General features: G+C 39.5%; 1 protein-coding gene across 2 annotated transcripts in view; it reads right to left on the bottom strand.

The window, feature by feature from the left end:
- The window catches only part of CALN1 (calneuron 1), a 650,929-nt gene extending 637,368 nt beyond the window's left edge, over positions 1-13,561 (bottom strand). The window contains exon 1 of one of the 2 annotated variants that reach the window (XM_075334231.1): positions 12,984-13,561. Coding sequence is in view for 1 of the 2 variants with exons in the window: in XM_075334230.1 (XP_075190345.1) it covers positions 12,603-12,688 (86 nt within the window). In the remaining variant the exon portion in view is untranslated. Of the gene's footprint in view, positions 1-12,602; positions 12,772-12,983 lie in introns of those variants that run through there. The other variant, XM_075334230.1, reaches the window with a different exon arrangement.
- Between the last annotated feature and the right edge of the window lie 1,295 nt (positions 13,562-14,856).

The raw sequence follows: 14,856 nt of genomic DNA, 5'->3' as shown, positions 1-14,856 counted from the left end.
CATGGAAGTAATGTATTAACCCCTTCACCCTCGGGCGATTTTCCGGGTTTTTATGCTCCCCTTCTTCCAAGATCCGTAACCTTTTATTTTTCCATCAATCGTGCCATATGAGGTATTATTTTTTGTGGTACAAGTTGTACTTTTAAAATAAAATCACGAGTTTTACCATATAGTGTACTGGAAAATGGCAAAAAAAAATCGAAGTGCAGAAAAATTGCAAAAAAAGTGCGATCACACAATTTTTTTTGTACAATTTATTCATCATGTTCACTATATAGTAAAACTGATTTGTGGGTGCGATGCCTCAGGTCAGCATGAGTTCCTAGACACCAAACATGTATAGGTTAACTTTTATCTAAGGGGTTAAAAAAATACACAACTTTGTCCAAAAAAAGTGGCGCACTTTTTGCCCAATATTTCTAATCCCAAAGCGTCTCATTTTTTGGCATATGGGGCTCAGTGACAGCTTATTTTTGAGTATCGAGCAGACGTTTTTAACGGTACCATTTTTGCGCAGATGCTACGTTTTGATCATCGGTTATTGCATTTTGCGCAAACTTTATGGCGACCAGAAAATGTAGTTTTGGCATTTGGAATTTTTTTGTGGCTACACAGTTTACCAATCAGGTTAATTGATTTTATATTTTGATAGATCAGGCATTTCTGAATGTGTGTATATTTTTTTATTTTTTTAACCCTTTAATTTTCAATGGGTCGAATAGTGAGTGATTTGAACTTTTAGGTTTTTTATTTTTTTTAATTTTTTTAAAACTTTTTTTTAAGTTTTTTTTTTTTTATTTTACTACAGTAGTTCCCCTAGGGGATTATACGGATAAGCAGTCTGATCGATCATTCATTTCTGTAGATCACAGCTGCACAGCTTCAGAAAAGCTGATCTCCTCTCACACTTGACGTTCTGCCGGGTGTAAGAGGAAGTGACTCATGATAGCTACAGGACTCATCACATGACCCTATGCTACCATGGCAACCATCAGCTCCACATGATCATGTCACGTGACTTCCGATGGTGGACGGTGAGTATGCAATTACCACGCCAGGCATGTACAGCGTGCTGTCACAGTTTGACAGCCCATTGTAAGGGCTTAATAGGCGCAGGTGGATCACAAATCCACTCGTGCCTAGAAAGCACATATGTCAGCTGTTCAAATCAGCTGACATGTGCGGGGATCTGTGCCAGCTGCCTGCGGCAGCCATTGGCTATTACCCTGACATGATCCATGATGTACCCAGTTCGTCATGTGTCATGAAGAGGTTAATCTCCTGGCATTTACTTTAGAAGCTGGTACCCACATTCTCTTCTTAGGATCATAACCCTTCCATTGAACCAGATACTGAAGATAGTAGCGAACAAAATGAGACTCAACAATTTTTGACACCTGAAAGTTCAAGTTACCATCAACAATAAAGTAAAAAGAAAAAGTCCAGCTCACCCTCAAACCAGCACTCCAGAGCAAAGAAACCAATGATAGATGTGGAGAAATTCTTAAAAGGAAGAAAATCCAACTTCATCATGTGTGCATAAAATAGAAATGTATTAAAAGCTCATCCAAAGGGAACATACAGACATCAATGTCAATAGAAAAATTAAAAAAGCTACACGTTTCAAATAATAAACATTCTTAATCATGATCAAGAATGTTTATCATTCGAAACACGTACCTTTTTTAAATTTTTCTTTTGACATTGATGTCTGTATTTTACATTTGGATGGACTTTCAAAAAATTTATTTTTTATCCACACAACTCCAAACAAAATCTCCCTAGACTGCCAATCAACCACCGGTTTGTGTCTAACCAGCCAGGGAAGGCTCAATACCATAGGACTAGGAAGGCATTCAAGAACATGACAAGAAATAAGCTCACTTTGAAGGGCCTCTATCGAACGTTTAAGTTTTGCATAACTAGCGTAACCACCCTTGTCCCAGAGGCGCAGGGTTGATAGTAGATATGGGGATAGGTTTCACCAGAACACTATAAGAGACACCATTAGTCTGACCAAACCGAGCATCGAACATATTATCCCCGTCCCACTATCAAAAAGAACAGAAATTACTTCAGTTTTTGTACCCAAAACAATCTCAGCAGGCAAGACAAACTGAGATCCACATGCAGAGGAGATAGATACTACCAAGTTGCAATACTCCACACAACCTGGGGTGAGAAGTTTTTCCAATTTTTTTTTTTTCAGTTTAAGTACTGAAAAACAGGCACCAATAAAATAACCATTTTTACCATAAAATAAACAAACCCCATCTTACGGAGAACCGCAGAAAGCCCAGACCAAGGAGAGGTCCCCTTAACTACATGGGTTCAGCCAGACCTATGGGAGAGCTTTCACTCCTAGGGAATTCTACTGGAAAATGAGTCTACACTGGTCTATAACTGAGGCATCTATCAATCTGGATGGCTAAAGCCATAGCGGTTTTAAACGCACCAGGGCTTCATACAGAGGCAGGGCATATTTCAGCCCTTCAGACAGACCCTGACAGAAATGGCATCTAACGCTGAGTCATTCCACCTAGTGTCAGTAGCCCAGCTGTAGAACTTTGAACAAAAGTCCAATCCTTACTGATCCCCCTGCCAAAGCAAATGTAGCGTGAACTCGGCAAGGGAGACTCAATTCAGATCATCATAAATGAGGCAAGGGCCACAAAAAATATCATCTACTGACAAAGGGACTGAAAATTGTTTGTAAGGGAAAAGGCCCAGGACTGAGGATTCCCTTGAAAGAGACAACAATCCGCACTCGATGCTCCTCACTAACTGAGGAACAAGGACAAAGCCTTAAATATAGTTTACAGGCTTCCCTGAACACCACAAGTGTATTTGTCTCCCAAGAAAACCTGTCAGGGAGGTCTACTTTGGGTTCAGGTTGAGTGTGACTGCAAGCTGAGACCACCAGACCTACAGTCTGCTGCAAAACCTGTGACCACATATCTCTTCCAGAGATAAAGTGAATGTAGTTTGCAAGAGCTGTGACTGGATCCATATTTGAATCCCAGATGGGTCCTTCCTACTGTGCGAGATCACGTGCCTATGCCCTGGCTGACCCTGAACTAGCCCTTGCTAGTGATCTGGGTAGAAAGACACTAGTCTTACTACCATATTTCCCCAAAAATATGACAGTGTCTAATATTATTTTTGGCTCCAGAAGATGTGCTAGGGCTTATTTTCAGGGGATCTCTTATATTTTGTATTGGTGTGAGTGATTCGGTCACCCATTAATAAAAAATGAATATTCACCCCTTACTCCTCCCATAATAATCCAACCCAGTGATTGAAACTTATATTAATGAAATAATGAATATTAACCCTCTTTCCCTGCCCACCCTTCTGCCAGTATTACTGGTTGAAACTTGTGCTATTATATTAATGAATATTCTTTTGACCCGACGTGTCAGCATGTACTTCTGTCATACTAAGGTCAGGAGAGCCGCTGGCCAATGGGAGCATTGCATTACGATCCTCAGGCAGTAATATGACAGTCGGAGTGAATCACTGACACCCAGCACAGAAGGGTTTGCGAGGAAGGTGGTGAACATTCATTATTTAATTAACACAAGTTCCAATCACTGACATTGGCAGAGGGATGAAAGGTGAAGATGGTGAATATGCATTATTTCATTAACACAAGTTCTAATCACTAATTCCAGGAGAGGTGTGGGCGGGATTATGGGCAGAAAAAGGGGTGAATATTCATTCCATTAACTAGCAAGTGAATCTAAACTTTCTGAGCTTAAACAACGTACACCGATAAAAGCTACATATCCTGAAAGGGCAGATCAAACCCTATTTCAGGATATTGTTAGTATGATAATCGACAACTAGGGCTTATTTTTATAGCAGGGCTTATATTTTAAGCATGCTCCAAAAAAGCCAAAGACTCCAGTTTGGCATTTCTTCAATGCGGGTCTTAATTTCAAGGAAATGCAGTATTACACAATGACAACACAGTAAGAGAGACAAACACATGGGAATACAACAACAAACGGATTTCCATAGCTTTCCACAAAGACAACTTGTCCAAGAAGGTCAGTATAGAACAACTAACATTGGCATATAGGAGAGCCAGGGGTGAATTTAAATAATGAAGTGGAGTGGCACAAAGGTACGGCAGCTGAAATTAGACATAAATGGAATCTCAGCAGAATCAAAAAGGAACTCTTAACCCCTTCAGCACCAAATGAACTTAAATACACTTTACTGATATTAAAAAGAACCTATAATCCGCTAATCGTCACGAGCTGCTAATTACAGACACCACAAAGGTCTCTGACTAGTCCTTGGCCAGCTTCAACCTTTGCCGCTTGAAGTGATTGATAAGTCTCTTCTATAGTCAGAGACCTGTTAATAACCTAGAGCAGCGCTGGGAAAACTGAGCCACATTTTTAAAATATATTGTTTTGAAATGCAGAAATCATGCAGCAATCACGCAGCCAGGCTCTCATTCATGTTGTCTGTGGTTTGGGCAGCATAAATCAGGTGACAGGTTCTCTTTAAACAAGTCATGATCAAATTATGTATAATCCAACTTTACTTCTTCCTTCCTATTCAGAACACATTAATTGTTAGACAACTTAGTGGGCATGTGTAGTCACAGACAGAACAAATTTCAGCTAACAGGAATCCAATATGTTAGGAAAAATGGAGCCCAGCAGAGCCATGGGCTTAATGACTCATGACTTTGGAGGGCAAGCAGAGGTTGGTCAGCAGTTAGGAGAGGAGTTTATAAGGTGAAGTAATAGGGAAATCTACAATTGGCACGTCGGCACCACTGGAGAGCGTGAAAACAAAAGTGGTCATCGGGTCATTTCGCCACGCAGTGGAGAGGAAGTTCTTGGAGTTGGTGGCTAAATTGTGTTTGGGAGGTTGTACATCTGGTGGATGGTAACCTACCATTTTGTTTTCGAATTTGGTTAATTGTCTGGTAGATTTGGGGCTTTTCATGGTGGGGTCTCTGGGAGTTGCAGTTGGTTAATGGTTTTCCAGCAACCGTGGTCCTCTTGAGCCTGTGGTTGCGGTGGGATGTTTTGTCATTTATTGAGTGTTTTCTGCCAGATTTTGGAGCTCCAAGAATCTCCTCACCTTCATGTTAATGTTATTGTATGTTCTGAATCATAATAAATATTGATTTGGCAAAATTAATCCAAAATGGTATCTTGTCTGTTTGTGGAAGGGTATCTGGGATAATGGGAGGGGGCAGGCTAGAAGTGGATGTAGAGTACTCAGTAAAGAGAAGCCTCTACTACACTGCAGTCATGGCTAGCCTTAAAGCAAGCACAGTTCTTGAGCAACTACATAGCTGACAACAATTGGATAACAACATAATCTATTAACAGCCACATATAAAGAGAACTTCCAGTCTACAGGACTATGAATAGCTTATCAGCCGCCAAATGCCTGCTGTATGCAGTTTTATATAAACCTTGTAAACCAAAAGTACCTGAATGACTTTCTAGTAGCAGATGTTGCGCGAGCTGCATACAGTCATTAATAGACCACTGTTCATTCAGCTTAATTTAGCTTTCTACAAACGGAATATGAGATATATTTACTACGCTGAAGCACAGAGAGAGATTTGCGTTTCCTACAAGTGACCTTAAAATGCTGTAATTCAGAGAAGCAACGTGTAATGTGCTTATCGTAGCCCAATACTAAACTGGGATATGACAGTTTACAGTCAAGAGAATGCTAAGAAGTAAAAAGTCATTTCAGTCTATAAGAGGATGACAGCAGGTTTTATCAATGGGATTAATGGCATGAAGTCCAGAAAAACGTTTGCCCTATGATCTCTACTTTATCCTACATATCTCCGTTTCTAAAAATGTCCTGCTATGTCTGAATAATTGCATGTAGAATACTGTAGGGCTAATATTAATTTAAAGGAAACCTATTATGCTGATATGAAATCTATTGGGCAGGTAAACATGTAGCATTGGCTAACTTTACACACGTATTATAATGCAGCAATGTATCAAACAGAAGCGGTTTCTGCAACAAACCGTGCTCTACCTTATAACCGGATAAAAATGTCAGCTTAAGTCCTCCTCATGGAAAAAGTGATGGGTGCACAAGGCATAGGAAAAGAAAATCCAGACCAATGTCCAAGGAGTAGAAAGCCACAGCATACACCATCCAATATTCCAAGGTGCTTTATTTCATGGTGCAGTGCAGATACAAATAACGGGGAGAGAGCTAGGTGCAAGCCCTCTAAAGATGGACGACGGCCGTTTTGCACCTCTTGGTGCTTTGATTGGACCCGTCGAAGCACTAAGAGGTGTGAAACGTCCGTCGTCCGTCTTTAGCGGGCCTGCACCCAGCTTTCTCCCCGTTATTTTTATCTGCACTTCACCATGAAATAAAGCACCTTGGAATATTGGATGGTGTATGCCGTGGCTTTCTACTACTTGAACATTAATAATGCAGCAATGTATTGATGCAGAAAACACTAAGGGGTACTTTGCACGCTGCGACATCGGTAACAATGTGTTACCGCCGCTGCAGCGATAGTCCCCGCCCCCGTCGCAGGTGCGATATCTTGTGGTTGCTGCTGTAGCGAATATTATTGCTACGGCAGCTTCACATGCACTCACCTGCCCTGCGACGCCGCTCTGGCTGGCGACCCGCCTCCTTCCTAAGGGGGCGAGTCGTGCAGCGTCACAGCAACGTCACACGGCAGGTGGCCAATAGAAGCGGAGGGCCAGAGATGAGCAGGATGTAAACATCCCGCCCACCTGCAGCCTGGACGCAGGTAAGGAGATGTTCCTCGCTCCTACGGCTTCACACACAGCGATGTGTGCTTGTTTGCTGCTGCAGGAACAAGGAACAACATGGTACCGTCGCGGCTGCAAAATTATGGAAATGTCGGACCCTACACCGATCATACAATAACGACGCTTTTGCGCTCGTTAATCGTATGTAAAATGATTTGCACACTACGATATCGACAGCGACGCCGGATGTGCGTCACTTTCGATTTGACCCCACCGACATCGCACCTGCGATGTCGTAGTGTGCAAAGTACGCCTAACTCCACACCTAGCTTGATATATACAATGACGTGTGCTATGTTAAATACCTAGGTAATGTTTTCTGATATATTCCACGTCAAGGTATAGTTAACTCTTTGTGTGTAAGGTGAAAGAATCGGTATCATGTTTTTAAGCAAAACAGCTAAGTAGATTGTTGTACAGCTTTATGGGAAAAGATGTAATATAATTTATATTCTAATAATTTAAATCCCTGAATATTTTTATGGTGACGGGTCTAGTTAGTGATCAAATTCAGTGACAGTTTTCCCTATATGGCTGTGTAAACAGATGTGGCTGTCAATCACTTACTAGGACTGCCCACTGGACTCCTAAGCATAGACACAGCAAAAAGTGGCACAATGGACATTGGCCCAAAAATGTTGCTATTTTTGTGCTTTAGTGCAGGCACCAACACTTCTGGAAATGGGGTTGTGGCCAATTGTGTGATAAATTTACCATAATTTACTGCAAAAAGTACAATGTAATTGAAATCTATGTTAAATTAAAGCTGAAATATACATTTCCTGATGCAAAAATAGCCAAATATGCCCCACATTTATCAACCTTTTACCAATTTTGGTGCTCTTAATCCAGATTACTTTGGGATTAAGAGTGGCATATGAATCTCAAGTTTTCATAAGTTCCCCCATGTGTTTTTATTATTTCTCAGGATAGAGATGGTTAGAAAATGTGTCCTTTTTTGCTAATATGGCATGAATTGTTACTGTTTTATAGCCATATATATATATATCAGTTTTAACAAAAACTGTGGCAAAACCGTTCTTAAGTCTATAACATACAGATGATACTATCAGTATGATGTATTATTTGTGGTCAGATTTTATCTCTTTCTATAGGGATAGTGAAGACGGCTACATCTGTCAGGATGCAGAAGCAGCTTCATACATCTTTCTGTAATGGCTGTCCACTAGAAACTTAAAACTGATGATCTCTGAAAGCTCAGTATTGTAACACTGTAGCCCAAAGTATCTATCATTAACCCCTATTCCCTCCATACCCCATACTCACGCCAATTCGTTAGGTGATTTTTACTATAAGGCTTTTGAATTTGACTTATTCTAAATATATGTTTATATTATTATCGTTTTTCAATGTATATATATATTTTTATATATATATATATATATATATATATATATATATATATTTATATATATATATATATATATATACATATATATATACATACCGGTATATATATATATATATATATATATATATATATATATATATATATATATGTGTGTGTGTGTATATATATATAAATATACATATGTACATATATATATACACTGAAAAATGACAACAATATATATATATATATATATATATATGTTAAATTATTCAGATTTAGCATATTTGATTCATTATGGTATAAAGTAATAGATTTTAAGTCATATGTATCTGATATTTTGGATATTCTTTCTTTTTTTTTCTTTAAAAAGCCTTCACTAAGAAATCCTCAAACACATTTCATGTCATTGACTTCAGTCCATCTCACTCTAGCTCTCCGCTCTAAACTCTAAAAATAAAAGAATCACATTGTATGATAAAAATTCAGACAAGAAGCAACTGAAGAGACAAAATACAATAAGCAGCACGAACTGGCTGGGCAGAAAAAAACACTTTCATGACCTTCAAATGTCATCCTTTAGAAAGAACAAAAATAAAAAGGTGTCAAGACAAACTAGAGAGAGTGATCTTAACTTGAAATCAAAGCAGTAAAAATATATATATATTGGATTTTATCACAAAGAGGATGCCAGACACATATTTTACCTCCAATTTTTGTAGTTTTTTTTTTTAAATAATGATTGCTATTATTAGTATTATATTTTTATTATTTAACATGTAAATCCAATACATTCAAACAGTAACTCCAGCTTTCTTATACATCCTGTAAAAGCATTTATCACCTATAGAGCGATATAGACCTATGTACAAATTACATCTGATACTTTCATAAATATTTATAGGAAAAATGTCACTCACTGAATGAATTACAGCTTCAAACCTGAAGGAAAGCCAACGTAGCATATCAAAATTGAAACATCCAAAGCACTAATAAAAACCCATTTCTGGTCTGCTCTGTAGACAGTAAATCATGCTATGAATTTGCTTGTATTTATGTATATCTATGTCACATGAATTTTTAAGAAATGCTTCAACCATTCGAGTGCTTTGAAGGGTATATTTTTTTTAGGTGCTCGTATTCTTATAGTGAATATACAAAAAACTTTGTAAAAAAAAATTGGCACCATATGACGTCTACAAGATATATCTGATTGTATAACGGGCAGTGTGTTTAGACTAAGGGTGATTGATGAAGTGGGACACTGCCAGCCGGAGTGCACGGTATAGTCCTATATGGTCATTACAAGAACACATAGTGGTTAATTTCTTACGCTTTATGCATAGCTTAGTTTTTTTAGGTACTTCAAAAGCTCATTCACTGAAAACCTCACATGGCTGAGATTTCGTCCTCTTATTTATATGTCTGTTTTGGAATGATGACGATGATGATGATGATGATGATGATTATTATTGTTATTATTATTATTATTATTATTATTATTATTATTATTAAGAAGCCCAAAAATATAGACTGTGCACTCTAGTAAACTATTTTGTTTAAATTGTTTAACTATATATTGTTACGATAAACTTGAATAATTAATCTTCAAATGGTCAGAAATGATATGTAGGAACCGACTATGGATAAGGTTTGAGTCATCCATGCTGGTTAACAGAAGGAAATTAGTCATCTCACCGGTTAGTAATAAAGTCCATTGCAGTGGATTCTGGTAGTGCCAGCAGGGAACATAGAAAAAGCAAGACCTCCAGCAATCGAGATCTTAATAAAACCATTCTTTTATTTCAGAAAATATTAAAACAGTTGAACATGGTAGAAAAAAATGATAACATTGTTTTCAAGGACATCATGATCGAACAGACACGTTTCAGACTGAGTCCTTCGTCTTTGTATGACAAACGCATTTCCGACTGAGTCCTTAGTCTTTGCATGGCAAGCACCTTTTGGACTGAATCCTTCGTCTTTGTATGACAAACGCGTTTCAGACTGAGTCCTTAGTCTGTGTATGACAAACGCATTTCAGACTGAGTCCTTAGTCTTTGTATGACAAACGCATTTCAGACTGAGTCCTTAGTCTTTGTATGAAAAATGCATTTTGGACTGAGTCCTTGGTCTTTGTATGGCAAGCAACTTTTGGACTGAGTCCCTATTTTTCATTTGAAAAACGCGTTTCGGACTGAGTCCTTAGTTTTTGTATGATTGATACTTTTTTGGACTGAGTCCTTAGTCTTTGTATGACAACGCATTTCAGACTGAGTCACTAGTCTTTACATGGCAAGCACCTTTCGAACTGAGCCGTTAGTAATTGTATGAAAAACGCTTTTCGGATTGAGTCCTTAGTCTTTGTATGAAAAACGCGTTTCGGACTGAGTCTTTAGTCTTTGTATGACAACGCGTTTCAGACTGAGTTCCTAGTCTTTGTATGGCAAGCACCTTTCGGACTGAGTCCTTAATCTTTGTAGGACAAACGCGTATCAGACTGAATCCTTAGTCTTTTTCATCAGTCCAAAAATGTGTTTGTTCAATCATGCTGTCCTTGAAAAATGTTTTATGATTTTTCCACCATGTTCAACTGTTTTAATATTTTCTGAAATAAAAGAATGGTTTTATGAAGATCTCTATTACTGGATCCCCTGCTTTTTCTATGATCCATGCTGGTTAGGTGCAATTAGGTTTCCATATTCTCCCACACATTGTAATTTGGATACATTTTAGTAAACACTTTCTGTATAAGAAATGCCTTCCCTATTGGAAGAGATCTGACGGTGTATATGATAATACTTATGCATTTATAAAATAATAATAATAATAATAAGTTTTATTTCTATAGCGCCAACATATTCCGCAGCGCTTTATAAAAAACAAGCTTCCACCATTAAACCCAACCAAATTGGTATCATACCTCATTAACACTAGTACTTGGCATCTAGGAGTAATCTAAAAATTATAATAAACTGAAGAATGAAACACGCAATCTGCATCTAGATATTTCTAAGGTTTCAAGGATTCTTCCTTCGAGTCTTTTGTCTACCTCACCGAGAAACCAACGCTTCACCGTGAAGAGACACATTACTGCTTGCTGATCAAAGTTTTCATCATGATAAAGCTGCATCTTAATCAGTATGCCACTGTGCCCAAATGTTATGAGTCATCTTTGGCTCATAGCAGAAGCCACACAGAGCATGAGTAACAGCACTGATGCCTGAATAGATTGCCACTGAGATTTGTAGTTTTTATACCTACAAGAAGCAAGTTGGAACTTGGCCTGGGTCATCAGCTACTGGAAGTCATTATCATCCGAGAACAGTTCTTCCTTAGATACATGCCTGCTACGCTTTCTGGGACCCCTCACAATGAAAATTGAGGAAGACATGGGAAGGCAGTGTTCTGTAAAAATATTGACTTTGTCTGAACCCAACTCATTCTTCCACCTCACTAAAAAAATCAAAACACGTCTGCTAAAAGCCAAGCAATTTCTAGAGCAACCCACCACGAGCGGAGAGGGAGTCTTCACTTATTCATGCACAAATTTTATATATATATATATATATATATATATATATAAAAAAATACAAATTACATTTTATAATCGCATCCTAAATGTTTTTCATCATATACCCAAAAGATTTTAGGACATATTGTGGGTGAAAATACAACATAGACACAATATTTTCTGCTAACCTATAGCTGTAGTTGGAGTAATTATGACATTTATAGATAGATGTGGGTCATGGGGTTACTCTGCTGTGATCACATAGTATACTATTTACCAGTCAGATGCATTTAGTGAGTCAAGGCTGCATCGACAATATTATAGGCTTCCACAATTAAGAATCCAGCACTTATAGTATGTCACATATTGCAATGTATGTGGTCCAGAAGAGCACTGCAGCCCGTGACCCATGTTCATGCGTGACATGATTGATTTGAATTACTGTACAGCTGTACAACTTAGTTCTTATGTGCTAATGATTCAGTCCAGATAATCCTGACTATCCCACAGTTGCAGGCAAAAATGATTATCCAAGCAGTCAGTGTAGTCAGAGGCAGCAATTAGAGGACTGGGCTTACATTGAGGGTGTGTGCTTTACAAAATGTCATATTAAAACCCAGGTATGTTGCTCACCAACACCGTCCACCTTTTATATACACGTATTAGTCCCTCTATTTTCATATGAATGCATTTAGCTATGGGACATAGTGTGCACAGTACCTATTAGTCCCTCTATTTTCATATAAATGCGTTTAACTTTGTGTGCACAGTACCCAACAAGTAAGCCTGCCATCTTTTATTGCCCCCTTATTGCCATTCATGATGTGATAACTTATAATGCAATGCTACAATAAAAATGACTCCTAGATGGAGCGAGGACCTGATATCCTCTATGTATGGATGCCAGGTTGCCCAAATAGGCAAGTAAATGTAAAATGCTTACAGTTTATCCAGTCCATGCTGAGAGGCTGCTGCTTGGACCTCAGAATCTGAAGCCTGCTCCATTACCAGAGTGATGAACAGCTCCATGCTTCCATTCACTGCAGGCAGTGAAGAGGTAAATGATCAAACCTAAATTACTGGACTCTGGTGAGAACCTAGTTGGAGCAAGCCAAAAAATACATCTCCTAATTAAAAAAAATGCAAGGACCTGCACATAGGCGGTAATGGATCAGGATCCCCAGCACTATGACAACAGGTTATTTCCCAAACTACAGAACAGAATAGGACTGCTGACAATGACCAGCACATTAACTTCTTCCTTGCTGGAACCTCACACTGATACAATCATTACAAATGGAATGAAGGAGGAGTCCTTCCTTACCTGTCTGTGTTGTGCTACTTGTCTGATCCTCAAGGCTGTTCTCTTTGGATCCTGTATCTTTGACTGATGATCCAGGTCAGTGTCCTTTGCCCTTGGCTTGTTGGAAGCTTAGACCCGGATGGAGGTGCATTCAGTTCAAGCAAATCACCTTTCCCAGGAATCTTTCCTGCCCATTACCTTGCTTTGCAATATGGGTATCAAACAAGTGTCCTGATCAGTCATGAGCTGTGTACCAGGGAGCATCAATACTCCATACATCCAGGAGCTGTGATGGGGAACTTGCTATAAACTCCATTCCACAATGGCATACCCCTCTAGAATCCGGACACGTTCCTGAAGAAATTAGGATTAGGAATTGTCTTGGTTGGCATGCACTGGCAGCGGGCAATTCAAAGAGCTGATCAGAGAGCACTGAATGGTAGAGGGGGCAGCAGGGGGTGAGGGAGGGTACAAGTCTGTAATGCACAGCAGACCCTACAGCTGTCCATACACTGGAAACAATCTGCCTATACTATACAGTGTGCACGTATGTGTCTGACATAGCTGCCTGCTCTGTGCCTGCCTCACTGCTGGAACTGGAGGAGGAGCAGGAGCTGAGGCTCACATGGATTTGTAGGGAAAGCTTTATCTGCTGTGGAAATGTGTGCAACTGTCTGCAGCCTGTAATTCTGCATCCAGGACATATGCCTGTCTTCTCCCTACCTGTCTGATCACTCTGCAGCCTGTAATTCTGCATCCAGGACATATGCCTGTCCTCTCCCTACCTGCCTGATTCACTCTGCAGCCTGTAATTCTGCATCCAGGACATATGCCTGTCTTCTCCCTACCTGCCTGATTCACTCTGCAGCCTGTAATTCTGCATCCAGGACATATGCCTGTCTTCTCCCTACCTGCCTGATTCACTCTGCAGCCTGTAATTCTGCATCCAGGACATATGCCTGCCTTCTCCCTACCTGCCTGATTCACTCTGCAGCCTGTAATTCTGCATCCAGGACATATGCCTGTCTTCTCCCTACCTGCCTGATTCACTCTGCAGCCTGTAATTCTGCATCCAGGACATATGCCTGTCCTCTCCCTACCTGCCTGATTCACTCTGCAGCCTGTAATTCTGCATCCAGGACATATGCCTGTCTTCTCCCTACCTGCCTGATTCACTCTGCAGCCTGTAATTCTGCATCCAGGACATATGCCTGTCTTCTCCCTACCTGCCTGATTCACTCTGCAGCCTGTAATTCTGCATCCAGGACATATGCCTGTCCTCTCCCTACCTGCCTGATTCACTCTGCAGCCTGTAATTCTGCATCCAGGACATATGCCTGTCTTCTCCCTACCTGCCTGATTCACTCTGCAGCCTGTAATTCTGCATCCAGGACATATGCCTGTCTTCTCCCTACCTGTCTGATTCACTCTGCAGCTCGGATTTGTTTACTCTTAGTTACAATGTATCTAATCTGTAACCAAAAATAATGTGCAGCCACAGATCCAGCTAGTTTCCTCATCTTTCCTAAGTACTTTTTTCATTTATGTTCTTTTTACCAGCTCTGCATCTGAGTTTATTCTATCACCATCAGGTTTTATTTTTGTAATTATTATGACTGTGTGTATAAAGATTAAGTCTGGTTCACACTGGATTTATGAGTCGGTTTTAATAGATGCAATATAGATTTATGTTGCATGTTTTAGAATACGTGAATATGATTTGTACACTGATCTTGATAAAGGGTGCGCTGGAAGAAGATTTGACAAATTCATTAAAGGGAATCTGTCACCTGTTTTTGCTACCTCATCTGAGAGCAGCATAATGTAGGGAAAGAGACCCTGAATCCAACGATGTTTCACTTAGGCTAGTTTCACACTTGCGTTGGACGGGATC

This window comes from Anomaloglossus baeobatrachus, chromosome 2 (genome assembly GCF_048569485.1).
Source record: "Anomaloglossus baeobatrachus isolate aAnoBae1 chromosome 2, aAnoBae1.hap1, whole genome shotgun sequence".
Taxonomy (NCBI): domain Eukaryota; kingdom Metazoa; phylum Chordata; class Amphibia; order Anura; family Aromobatidae; genus Anomaloglossus; species Anomaloglossus baeobatrachus.
This window is presented reverse-complemented; position numbering and strand designations above follow the sequence as displayed.